Source organism: Columba livia, chromosome 11, assembly GCF_036013475.1.
Source record: "Columba livia isolate bColLiv1 breed racing homer chromosome 11, bColLiv1.pat.W.v2, whole genome shotgun sequence".
In the NCBI taxonomy this organism is placed as follows: Eukaryota; Metazoa; Chordata; class Aves; order Columbiformes; family Columbidae; genus Columba; species Columba livia.
The window spans coordinates 5762258-5776045 of NC_088612.1; the positions used below are offsets into that span (position 1 = coordinate 5762258).

General features: G+C 44.8%; 1 protein-coding gene across 5 annotated transcripts in view; it reads left to right on the forward strand.

Annotated features, from left to right (window-relative positions):
* NTRK3 (neurotrophic receptor tyrosine kinase 3) overlaps positions 1–13788 on the forward strand; it is a 209039-nt gene that overhangs the window by 173860 nt on the left and 21391 nt on the right. For all 5 annotated transcript variants that reach the window (XM_065076578.1, XM_065076575.1, XM_065076576.1 and 2 more), the window contains one exon: positions 3287–3530. In XM_065076578.1, the coding sequence (XP_064932650.1) occupies positions 3287–3530 (244 nt within the window). The remainder of the gene's footprint in view (positions 1–3286; positions 3531–13788) is intronic.

The window sequence follows — 13788 nt, forward strand, 5'->3', positions numbered from 1 at the left end:
CTTTATGAAGGAAAATAAATTTTCCAGATGTGTAGTCCCTGGGATTGCAGCCTTGCATCTTCCAGCTGCATTTAGCTGCCAGCTTTTCCTTCTCATGCAGCTATGGAGTAAGCAACTATGAGCTCCCTTCTCTGCATGCTGGTGTGTTACAGGCAGTGAAATCCCTTGGTGCCCCAAAGAAAGATGGGTTTTGGGACAAAGGAGCTTATACCCAGCAAACAGGAACTCAGAATGCCTAAGGGAGCATATGGAAAGAGAAAGCTGGGGGTTTTGTGCCAGCTCAGCTGTCTACTGATGAGAAATTCTAGGGGGCAAGGGCTGCAAGGGGATCAGAGAGGGTCAGTGGTGCAGGAGTGCCTGGCATTCCTCAGCAAGTACCAGTTTTTATTGTGGCGCAAGTCACCCAGTGCACAGCAGGAGATGGTTGTTCCCAGGCACTGGAGTCTGCAAGGGACACTCAAATAGACTTTTCCCAGTTTAACTGCAGAAATTGGAAAAGCAGTAAAATGAAAGAGTCTCACTTTAGACCCAGTTTCCTAGAGAAAAGCACAGTCGATAAATTCCCTGAAGTGTTGTTAGACCTTTGTGGGCTTCCCAGGAAAAAGAAAAAAAAAAAAAGAGAGAGAATTTTACTGGTCTGTAAAATTAGCTGGTGTGGCAATGGGGAAAGTATGATGATCCATGCCTACCAGCTGGTGTCAAGTATTGGGATGGTTCTACACACCTCCCAGAGCCCCTGCATGTAAGACCATTGCAGATTGTGTGGGTGGCAATTCTGGGTGCTCCCCACCACATGGACCCACTGCTCGGGGGTCTGCAGAAACCACCTTCCCTCTCTGCTCACCGAATATCTCCATTGCTTCTTCCCTTTCCTTCGCTCATTGGATTTCTAGCTTTTGTCTTCTGTCCGTGGTAGCAGCAAATTTGAAGTAGTGATGTTTGTATGTTGCCATTACAGACCCTCTTTGCAGTCTATAGTGAGTTGTTGCCATTTGCTGTTATCTCAGAAAGGCAATAGATTTTGTTAAAAAAATTGCATGGTTCTGATTTTTTGTGTCAACTCTTCCAGTAGAGCAGCCCCACAGTCAGTCTGTCTTGGGACAGAAAGAGGCATTTTGTCAGAGGAAGCCAGGGGGGTGATTTCCTCATGTTGGCAAAAGCCTCCATCACTCCATTATAGAAAAAAACCCCAACAGTTCTTTAACAGGCCCTATGGCCTTTCTGTAAAGCTGAATTAAACCTGTTTCTCCAAGAAGAGATGGCCAGACCCCATTCCTTGACACAACTTAATGTACTAGTATCCCTCCTGTTAATCTCATAAATGTGTCGATACTTCTTTCTTCTGGACTATAACCATGTGGGATGGAGGGAGGTGTATGTATTATATAGGACATACAGAGAAGTGTCCTATATAGTAGGATGTACAAAGAGCCACTCAAATAAAGGTGTTGGCTGACCATTTTTTAAACATCACCTGTTCCTCTACAGAAGCTTCTTTGGAGGCCATTATTGTATTTTTAAGAAGGTGGCAGTGATGACATAGTAATATATCCTTCATTTCTCACATAGGAGTGTTTGCCTTTCATGACAACAGGCATCAGATGCAGCTAAATATGGTGTAACTGCAAGGCATGACGGGTACAAACTGTCCAGCACCGTTTTAGAAGCTATTGTTTGTCCTGCTTTGCTGTTTTTAGCTAACCTGTTTCACCTGCTGTTGACATCTGTTGTCACCACCCGGTAATTTCCTGGGGTAAACCCATCTGTGGTCTATTTAAACAAGACATCAAGCAGTCATTTCTGCATACACTCTTCTGCAGTTCCTTTTTGCCCTCAACAGTTCTTCCAGTGTTCTGCTGCCCCCACCATGCCAATGAGCTCCCAAAATTCCCCCAGCCCTGCCAACTCATCCCACTTTCACCGCAGCATCACCCACTCGTGGCTCCCAAAAAGCACTCCTGGGTCCTCAGCACTTATTACCAGAGTTTCTCTCCTGTCCATCTGTCCTTTCTACCAGGAGGCGACCTTCAGAGCCGTGGTCGCAGTGGCAGGGCAGCAGGAGGTAGCTGACAACAAGGGCATTTGAAAAACTATCATTTGATCCCCAAAAGCCTGGATGCTAATCCCTTGGTGCACCCCCAGGCAATCAGGGAACAGAGACAAAGAAGGAAAACAGTTTGGATCTTGTGGGTTGTTCAGTCCCATGTCAAGAAAGAGGGAAAGCTCTGTATGTGCAATTTCAATTTTCTGGCTCTCTGTGGGGTTACTGCTGATGACAGGGGTGAAATGCCAAGAATCATTTCAAAGAGAACAGTATGAAAGCCTTGGAGGAAATGCTGTACTGTATTTTAGTCACAAGGAGGAAGGTCACAGCAAAATCTCATGCTTTTCCCTAAATATGAGAGCTTTTGTTATTCAACCTTCACACAGGCAACCACAGGGTGAGCTCTGCCAGGGGAAGAGACATCACAGAGGGAGCAAAGCAAAGACAGGCTTGGTACACAGCGAGGGAGGGAACTAAAAAGAGGACAGGACAGGAACAAGACTGACCTTCAGTCCTGCATTTACAATGCACTTGGTTCAGCAAAATGTTTCCTTTTGCTGCCTAGGATGTTCTCTGCATCTGCCAATATCCAGGTCTAACATTTGCACCTCTGCTTGTGTTACCTCTGGAATAGCTTAAGCTATAAAAGGTATTTTCCAGGGTTGAAGCTGCTGATGGTCTTCTGAAACCTCTCCTGCGATCTCTGACTGTATTTGTGTTGATCAGGGAGAGGTTGTTTGGCGATACTGTGTTTGGAGAAGATAGAGGCTTTTGGGGATTAATAGGGTGACTAGGTAGCAAGTATATGATGGCTGTGGAAGAAAAGGGGGTGATATCTCTACCTCTGGGAAGGTTGCCAAGGTGTAAGAATCAGCTGAAGCAAACATGTAAATATCTGAAGGCTCATTTGTTTTGCATATGTCTTGGCAGAGAAGAATGTCCATGTTGCATCAAACCAATGGTTCCTCTGTCCTGGTAGTCTGTCTACTTCTATGGCCATAAGAATTTTCTTGCAATGGAGTAAGGATAGGAAAAGGGTGTATGTCACCCACCAAATGTTCCCTCAACCTCCTGTTCTCTTAAGCTTTTCCTTTTTTCTTTCCACTGGAGCTGTGTGTACATCCTCACAGTGAGGGTTAGTCCCCACCCCAGCAGGAACAGAGACCGTGTGGGATCCCTAATCTCCTCTCCTGGTCACTTTTGAGACCCAACTCTATGCTTTTTGCTTCTTCCTCCCTATAGGGCGCATGGCCCAGATGCTATGATCCTCGTGGATGGGCAGCCTCGACAAGCCAAAGGGGAGCTAGGGCTATCCCAGATGCTCCACATCGCTAGCCAGATCGCCTCTGGAATGGTGTACCTTGCCTCCCAGCACTTTGTCCATAGAGACCTGGCCACCAGGAACTGCTTGGTCGGAGCCAACCTGCTGGTGAAGATTGGAGACTTTGGGATGTCAAGAGATGTCTACAGCACTGATTACTACAGGGTAAGGCAGCTCCAGCAGCAGTCGGATGCTCAGAGCAAAGGGAGACTAGGAAATGTTACAGTAAATCAGGTTTTGGAGCTCTTGGGCTCAATTGCTTGATTATTCCCTGTTTGAAATGTGCACAGAAGTCAATCAGGCATTCCTGAACCACTGTCCTCATTCTTTTTCAGTCCTGGGTATGCTTGTAGTTCAGACATCCATGCATATGCCTACACACAGAGCAATCTGTGATACCCCAGTCCACAGTCACATGCTTTGGGATGGCTCTGGAGTCATCCTATTCTTACTTCTTTCCTATTTTTTCTCCCCTTTTTTTGAAGATGTTGATAAAGGTAATCCAAAGACATGACAAAGACTACAGGCTGTGACCTCTGTTGTTAGATTAAAGAAACTTAATACAGGGAGTTAGAGAAAAGGCAGCTGAAAGACTGACTGATAAGTGCATAAAATATGGAAGAGGAAATAATAGGCGATTTAGGTTTGACCTTAGAAGACTTTTTTGCAGCAAGGTCATCATTTAGGCAATGGAATAATTTGCCAGAGGTAGGTTGCTGAGGGCCTGTCATTAAAGAAGTTCAGGAGGCAACTAGATAAAAATGCCTGGGTTTAGTGCAGAGGCTAATCCTGCGCTCATCTCTGGGGACAGACTCAACGAGTCAGGAATTCCTTTCCAGGCATTTCCTCTGTGATTTGTGTTCGCACTGTCCCTTTGTCTTGCACACTCCCTTTGTCCCTGTCCGCACTGCCCGATCTGCCCAGGATGGTGGCCTCCCTGGGGGGACAGTGTGGTCCTCACCCTTCCTCAGCTTCAGGACAAGCTGTGATGTGCAAAGTGTTGGAAGCAGACTGGAGCAGGCATTTGTCACTGGGCCACCCACCAGCAGGGAAGCGCTTTTCAGGCTGATGAGCAGTGGTTTCTAGCTTGATGCTTGAGCTAAGGCTGGTTTATTTCTGGTTACAACATGGATGTTTGCCTTTGAGGATGATTTCAAGCAGTAACCCAAAAAAAGACTTAACTTACCATCTTGATCTGATTGGGAAGATTTTCTTTATGTGATAGGCAGCTGTCAAGTGGAGTTACTGTGTTGGGAAGGAGGAAAAATGTGATCAGATTTCTGCTGAGCCATATCATGTCTTCCAGCCTAGGATATTGGCTTATCACTAAGTTTAATTACCAGTGAGGGAACCAATCTTCACTGTGCAGCACAAAAACCTATGTTGAGAAAAGGTCTCAGTGCAGTTACTGGGCAGTGATGAGGGAAGAGAGGTTGGCTACAGTCCCATCACTGCTGAAACCTCAGGAAGGAGTGAGTAGGAAAGAGAAGAGCCCACGGGATGACAAGAAGCAACCCATGTGATTTCTCACGTTCTTTCCTACCTCCTTTCCTTCAGCTGTCTTAGACCTACCCCAACCTCCATCAGTGTCACACCAGCCGAGCTTGTGTTCCTGCAGTGCTGAGAACTCTGTGCAATGGGAGAATTTGCTGCTATTAGCGTGCGAAGGCTGGGAGGGACCCCAAAAAGTGAGAGCTGAAATTATCTCCATAGGCCAGTTCACTGTTAGAGGAATTTTTGTCTTCTCTGTGGTGGTGTCCTCATTGTGTCTGTGCAAAATGCTTTGCCAAGGATTGCTCCGTGCTGTCTCATGTAGTGTCGTAAGAACTTTTAGTTGACTTTTCTCTGCTAACACAAATTGCCGTGCATGACCAAAGCAATAACTACTTATCACTTGTTTACAAGAGCAAGAGCTGGACTTCAGACCGGCACAGCCTTTTGTGTTCAGTTGATTTTCCTTTTTCTGCTTTTCACTGACTTTTGGTACTTTTAAAACCTTTGATCAGTCAGTCCATGCTCTGCATGCATGGAGACCTTTTCTCTGTTATAGTCCAAATAAGGGCCCTATAATTACATTGGTGGCATGAGGAACAGAGGGTTTATGTGACTTGCCCAAGGCCAAAGCAGGATTCAGTCACAGAGCTGGGAAGCCCATCCAGGCCATATATTCCCCCCAACAAAGAGCAGAAGTCCAGCGCCCAAGTGTCCTTCATCCCTTCTCCAACTACAGCCCAACCACACTCCTCCCAGCATACGAGAATAACCCAGATACATTTATTTCTCCATCTCCTCCTCTAATCACTACCTTGGGGGACATATTTACCAGGAGAGCACATGGAGCTGATCTCATTATTCACCTTCCTGGTGTGCTCACGGTTATGTGACAGTCTCTGTCCTCCCCCATCCACCACTATCTTGTACCTGTCCTCTCCTCTCCCTCTGCCATTGCACAGCACCACTGCATTCATTCTCTGCCGGAACTGATACAAGCCTAGCTGTCTCTGGACTGAGAAATCTATTTGGTTTCTGTGTGGCAGCCTGCACTTCTAAGTTTCCTGTGAACAAGAGTAGACAACCCTTTGAACAGAAACCTGCTTGTGACGCTAATGAAGCCACATGGGGCTCCTGTGAACTGACTGTATTAGACTTGACTTTAACTCTGGTAAGCAGCAGCATTCACTTTCTTCTGCAAACATAGGTAAGAAAAACAAATTAGCTTTACAACAGTTGTGCATTTGTGTCCTGTCTTCCTTGTAGTTTCAGTTTCTAACATGCCTTGCATGAAAACTGGCTCTTTAAGGCTCCTGAGATAATCCTTTCTAGTTGACAGACCCATCACAAAATCCACCAAGATACCCCAAGTGAGGGCTTGTGAATGGATACAGATAGAGAGCAAATGAGCCCAAGTGTGAAAACAAAAATGCTCCTGGGTCTCACCTATAGAAGGTGGAGATGTGAACCTCTTTGGTGCTGTCCCTGGTCACATCTATAACCTACCTGGTAAAATTCCTGAATCTGATTCTCAGTGTTAGTGCACAACAGCTCTCCCCTCTCAACAGCTGGCCATTCCCCGCAGTAGGACCTTGAGCAAAGCTCTCTTTCAGATGGTTTCTAGAAAATATTTATTGGTGTGTCCAAGCTGCAGCCTGGGGAGAATACTGTAATTTGTCATTTTCTGGGAACACAGTGAAGGATTCCACCTCGAAGCTGACTCAAAGTGACAGGTCTGGAGCTCTGTGCAAGTAAAGTCACTTAAATCTGCTGGGTCCCTGTGTTTGCTCCTGCTCAGGCCCCATGAGCACAGATAACTGGGCAGGTGGATATGTGAGTGTCTTCCAGGCTGAGGATTAGCTCCTAGCCATTCCCTTTCTTTCCCATTTTTAATCTTTTAAAACAAAGAAAGAACACCATCTGGCTCCTACATTTGTGGGATTCAAAAGTGCTTTAACAAAGGTGAGCTCTTTAATTCCTTGTTACACATTTGGATACAGAAAACAAACGTTTGCTTAACAAAAGCAGCAAAGAGGCTTGTTTCCCCTCTCCACAAGGCTCTCCATGCTCTGCCTGAAGACAGATGTGTCCTTTTCCTTGTGCAACACAGAGGGATCCCATCAGCTGGTGTCTTTAAACCTTCTTTCAACAAGACAGGATGGAGAGAAGATGGTTGTGGAGGTGTAGGTGATGAGGAGAGGTGAAACAGCATCTGATTAGAAAGTGGAGGAAAGTGGAGGAACTGGGGATATGAGGAGAAATAGCTCAGCATCTCTGTGAAGAGTAAAAGCGGGGATGCTGAAGAAGCATTTCTGTGATGTGTTGTGTAATGTGCTGTGCAATCTTTGGTGTGGGTCTTTGTGGGAAGGCAGGATGGAATACATCCATATTGGAGAGAAAAGATTTGGGCGGATTTCATTTTCCTTGCTGTTTTCTTAAAAAAACCCAATGTGTAACTAGGCGATTTTTTTAGGTATGACTCAGGACTGTGACAACAGGTGGTGGGACGCTGCGGGCCAGGGACGTTGTGCCTCAGCCAAGCTGAGCGTGACATGGAGACTGCAGCAAGTCAGGTCCAGAGCTGCCTGGGGACATGTAGGCTGTGATGGGGGCTGAGAGGGGTTGTCCAGAGCTGGGGACATCACCAGGGCTGGGCTTAGGACCCCCAGCAGACTAGGGTTTGTTTGCTCTCAGAGCCCTTCTGTGGGTCTGAACACACGTGCTCCAGGACAATCCCTGGATCATTTTCCTTTTGTCCCCCAAAATGCGTAATTCAATTCCAAAACAAAATCATGTGGCAGCTGCCCAGGGAAAGAACAGTATTTCTTCATCTTTAGAAGAGAACACAGTCTTAAATCATAGTCAAAAGCCTTCAATAATTTCCAAGGTGATGTCCTGACATGGGTGGGACATCAGCAGTGAAAACACATGTCAAGTAGAGGAAGGATTTATGTAGACATTAAATTTCATTAAGACATCCCTCTGTGCAGGTCTCCTGTGTCTTACTCTTCTGGCATCCTGCCCCAAATCCTGGTCTGGGCTTGAAACCTCTAAGGAATTTAGCTCCATCTTTTCCCAGAGGTCTGTCCTGAGTATCCTCCTGGTAACAGATCATCATGCAGAGGACACCTGCTTGTCAAAACCAGACACATACAGGATTTGCAAAGGGCTCTGAAAATGTATTTCTATTTCTAGCAACACAGAACTAAACATAATAACATATATTGCTCCCTGTTTCTGTGTCCTCACCATTCTGGACCATTGTTTGGATTTGGGTGACAAGGTTCGCAGGAAGAAGTAATATCTTTTAACAGAACATACGATATTGTTGCATGGGGAAAAAGAATGAATTTTAGACACACAAGCCCTCTCTGAGCAGTTTTGTTTTTTTTTTTAGTGGTATCAGCTAGTTTAATAAAAGATTAATATCTCCTCCTATGAACCTTACTTCTCACATCCTTAGACCATCAGAACCAAAACATTTCTGCTATGATTTTGGCCTTAGGTCAGTGTTCTTTAAAAAGTTTAGGATCCATCTGGCAGATGCCTCCTCCTCTGAAGCAAGAAGTTTTACTGTGTAAACATTTTCTTTCTTCTCTTTCTTTAAAATGCCTAGAAAAAATTTTCAGTACCCATTTTGAGGCTCCTTACTGATGACCATCTAGACCATCTTGTACTTTGGTTCTTCTCTGGAGTTCAAAATTGTGTTCTTTCTCCTGGGTACAGTCAGTTATTTTTCCAATGAAGTTTCCAAGCAAGTAATGGATTACCGAGGTTTAGCAGCTGCCTGGGTCGTGCTCCTTTGGAGGCTCATTCAGCATGGTAGATAAGACTAATAGGCAAGCCACTGAAAGCAGATTTAGTCTGACCCACGCTCTCCTAGATACAGGGTCCCTAAATGATCACACCTCTGAATCCCTATCTGGGATATGGTACTGACACACTTTGCGGGGGGACGGGGAAAAAAGCTGCCACTCTCAGGTTTTATTGTAGATCTGGTGTATGCTGGCAGGATTAGACAGCTCCAGATAGAGAGCAAACCAGGCTCTGTGCACCCAGACAGTTCTCAGACTCTGTTTCAATGTCATAGAATCATAGAATCATTTTGGTTGGAAAACACCTTTAAGGTCATTGAGTCCAAACATTAGCCTAGCACTGTCACTAAACCATGTCCCTAAGAACCTTGTCTATGTGTCTTTTAAACACCTGGAGAGATGGTGATTAAACGACTTCCTTGGGCAACCTGTTTCAATACCTGACAATCCTTTCAATAAATAAATTTATCAATGTGAATGGGTGAGGGAAAGCAAGCTCAGTCCCTGGCCATGCTGACTGTTGTGTGGGATCCTGTATAGATGGTACAATGTGTGTGCCATGTTCAGCTTTCAACATCAGCACCTAAGTGCTGTGCAGATGCTAAGCAGCTGAGGATCACCTTTTGTCTCTTCTGCCTCTTCTCTGAGGTGAAAAATAAAACGTGCTACTCTCTTTCCATTGTTTCTCCTTGGGTGTTGGGAAGGTTTCATATCTGTAAATACGTGTTCCACTAAGAACAGAACTTAGAAGTGGAAAGTACTTTAATTTTCTCCTGTAGTAAGTGGGATCTTGGAGAATATGTCTTGCTTTGTCATACCTACATAAGTAAGGGCAAAAACATCTCATGGTGATGTGGAGTTGTGACCTGGAGATTCCTAGTCTGATACAGATGGGTCAGCCAGGCAGAGCCATTGTCTTGCAATGTGCAAGAGCCCATGTCTCCTGTTGAAAGTATTACATGCCCTTCTCAGCCTCTGTTTATCCTGTGTGTCCCATCACCCTAACCTGTGATTTGTTATTTCTTTCCTTGTTTTCATTGTTACTATTCTGCCTAGATGACACCTGTATGCCCCACGAGGTTGGACGGCTCATGCCACGGTGCCTTACAACTGCCTTGACTGTGGTTTAGGGGCAAAAGAACCAGTTTCCCCCCCTGACTCGCAACAGGGCTGGAAACAGGGGAGGTGAGGGAACCGCTCAATGTGGGTCCGTGGGTTAAGTGTCTCTGTGCCTGTCCTGGTGTGTTCTGCGTGCAGGAAAAACCAGTGTGATATTGAACGTGCTGGTCTTCGATATCTCTGTGGCTCCTATAAAAACCTCTGCAAATTGAATTTGTGGCACACTTTCTTATCTCCTGAAAGGAAGATGTAACAGCATCATCTTGTGTTTTAGCCAGACATTTTTCCTCAACACTCCCCCATTTCTACACTGAGGGAAAAACAAATGTTGAGTCTTTTTTTTTTTTTTTTCCCCACCTTCCTCCTGTTTGAAACATTAAGAGCCCTTCACACAAAACAGCTCAAGTGCAGAAGAATTAATTGGGGAAATTAGGTTGTGTTGTATTTCTGGCATTTTCTCAGAAATGGTAATTGCCCTAATTCTCCATGCTTCCAAGAACTTCAGCTGCACCTTGTTTCCCCCCTCCCCTTTTCCTCACTATCTACCTGTCTTTCTCCTGCTTCAGTTGCTGTTTTCATGCTGTTGCCATTTATTTCATTTCAGTAACGAGAGGGATGTGGCAGGTGAAGAGCTCTCACAATCTGGTGACATCTTCTTTGAAGCACAGGCACAAAAGAGCAGTTTGTTTTTGGGAAATAAAAACTCCCTGCTATGGTACTTGACCTCCACACTCACCTTTTCTCCTGCTTGGGATGTGTTGCTGCTGCATTGCAAGTCATTTGGCTCAGATTTTTTGTTTAATATAGTCTCAATATTCACCCAAATGCTGACCTCCATGCTTAACCCCTCTATGTTCCTCCAAACCCTCACACACTTACTGAGAGCTAATCAAACCTACTTTCAGTCAAAGCTCAGCCCCATTCCCATTTGAATTGAGGTCTTTGCTTTCTTCCAACCACTGGACTGAGTTCCAGAGAGTTGAGAGTTCAAAGCCTTTTCAGTTTAGCTTTCTGATGGTTTTTAACTCCTGATCTTCCATTTGCAGAGATTACAGGTGTAGTCAAATAGGAAGGAATTGGTTCTTGTTTGGTATTTCCTGACCTAAAAGACCTGGTGAAGGTCATGGCAGGTTCAGATCCAACAGGGATGCTATAGGGGGTAGTAAAGTGATGGGAATCCTTGTCTCAGGAGATGGTAAGTGCCAAGAGCTGAGATGGGTTAAAAAAGGATTGAATACAATTGTAGAAACAAAGTAATCTATCAGCAGCTATCAAACACAAAATACCTCTGCTGTTTCAGGAAATCCCAGTGCCATTGATTATTGAGGACTGGAAGATATTGTGGGACATATGCTGTGGGATATTCTGTTTTCATACTGTACCCTATACATTTCTGAGCTGACTGGACTTTGGCTTCTCTTAAAAGCTGTCCAGGCTGATCTCTGCACTACTGGAACTGGGGAGAGTACTGGGAGCAGCCAGTCAAATGTTGGAGCCAGCTGAGGGGTAGTGACACTGTCCCCAGGAAGGCAGAGATTCAGTTCAGAAAGCTGGGATTATTGCTTGACATAGCCAAACTACCCAAGCCTCTTCACCCCTGCTGTGAAAACTTGGGAGAACAAGTTTCCTGCAGGTATTTCAGGAGTCCTTTCCTTCAAAGCAATTCTCTTCCTGTAAAACTTAACTAGGGAGGGTAGGATGCTTTTCTGTTTTCAGTGTTTCCTGGATGCAACCAACAGATCGAGAAAGGGTGATCCTTACTCATTCTTGAGTAGTTTTTTTCCCCCTTGACTGTGAAACTCTTTTGTTCCCTGTTCTAATTTGTATTGTTCAAGTGTGGTTCCCAGCCATCTCCTAGAAGATGCCTGTATACAATGTGCTCCTTTCTTCCCACTGTTCCCACTCTGAACTTCCCATTAGCCTGAAAGCTGTGAGATACATTGAAAAGAGCACAGTGCCTGGTTCTGAGCCAGAGAGACTGTCCCATCATGGAGATCTGGCCAAAACATAGTGTCACCAGAACCAAAGAATGATTTTGTACAGGGCAGGCTAAAGGAGCTGATGGATCCTGGGGTTTACCAAGTTGGCCTGATTAAAAGGGAAACTAGAGCAGAAGATAGAGAACCATATGCCAGCAAGCTTAATTATTCTAGCCCTGGGTAGACTAGAAAAGAGTGTGTGTGCCCCTGAGCATATGGAAACAAACTGTTCATATTTTGGATGGAGCACTGTTCCTTAAAATCAAGGGAGGCTTGGATGTGTAAAACCCTTCCCTCTCACCTTCTCTAGGTTTTTGGACCTATTTCCCTCCTGCATCCCAACCGGCCAGTGGTGTCCTCCTGCCTTTCCACCTGCAGGACCATGATCTCAGCTCTCCTTTGCCGTGGGGACAGCCATGAGATCATCACACATCAGTCAGGAATAGTGGGGAGTAGCCCCAGACCTCAGTATGATCAGCAAAAGATCTAGAGGTGGAGAAGTTATAAGCCAGTTTAGTGGGAGCATGAGTAAATTATGCCTTGCTTCAAGACAAACTGAAAACCTCCCTAGAAAAATTAACATGCAAATATTTTCATTGTCCTCCTTAATTAAGATGTTTGCATGGAAAGAAACCATTGCCTTTCTTTTTTTCCTCCTGCTTCCTGCATGGTCAGAGTTTTCGCAGGCTTTCCCCTTCTGATCCCCCCCCCATTTCATAGTCCTGCCTCTCACAGCCACAACGCGTTCCTTCTCCAAGCCAGCTGGATGGAGAAAACCCCTATTTGCAAGCAGCTGTCTTTAATAAACAGGCTGTTTAGGGCTAGGCTGTCAAAGAGAGCATGTTCAATGTACAATCAAGGGGCAACGATGCACAAAATTGCACACACACACAAAATAGGAATCCTTTCTTGGTGCGTGTTGAGCTTTGAACGCTTAAGTGATTCCACCTCTCTCTTCCCCATCCAATTATGCGGGCAACACACGATAAGATTGCTAAAGGAATTAGTGAGGGAAATCTTTACACTGCCTAATCAATATTGTTCTGCTCAGTACAAGGCATCTCCCTGCCTCAGGCCCCAGTTGTGTTCTCATTTGCCCTCTGAAAACACAAGTTCACCTTCTTGCTATTTGGGCTGTGGTGACCAAGAGGAAAAACAGCAACATGTGTGATGAAAATGTTTGTAGTTACAGCATGTCTTCCTTGCACTAAAAAAAAAAAAAGGGCAATTCAGCCCTGCCAAAACAACATTGCAGGTTCTAAAGAGGTTTGCTCTGCAGACCAGAAAGACCTTTCTTCTGTTTCAGTTGTGTGGCCTTACAGAAATGGCCAGCAACCTTATAAGCAAAGACACTGGATGATAATTTTTCTGAGCATCACTGAGGCAAGATGCCAGATTTTATGGGCCACTAGACTGATCCAATATAGCAAATCCTGTGTTCCACTGTGGATTCCGAGACCAAATTATCAATTAATGTGAAGCATTAAAAAATCCAAATCCCTTTTAGTTCCCTGCAGTCATTAGTGACAAGATACAATATCTATAGCTCAAATGCTTTGCCAGCATCCCCTGGCAGCAAGGCAGAAACTCCACTCCTATTTTTTTCCAATGCATACAAGGAAAACATATGAGATCAGTATTTTTTACCGTCAGATTCGGCTGCCTCTTCATATTTGCTTAGATGGAGGAATAAATCAGGTTTGGGTTACTCTCAGGTTAGTTATTTTTTATTGGAATAAATGCATGCTAATAGATCTGAGGGAGGAAGATGTTCCTCTTTCAGCTCTGTGTTTGAGGTAGAATTTGCTTTGTTCTGCACTATATTATATTGATGGCTTTTTCCACCACTGGATGACTTCATTTGCTCTGCTTCTTTGTAATGCCCATACCTCTGCCACAGCTGGCTTTAGGATGAGGCTTTACTGGATAGGTCTCTCTTTTCTTTTTCCCTAAATGTAACATTGTGATACAGAGGCAATTTAAACAACCATCATGAAGCAATTTTCTGAGCCTTTCCCC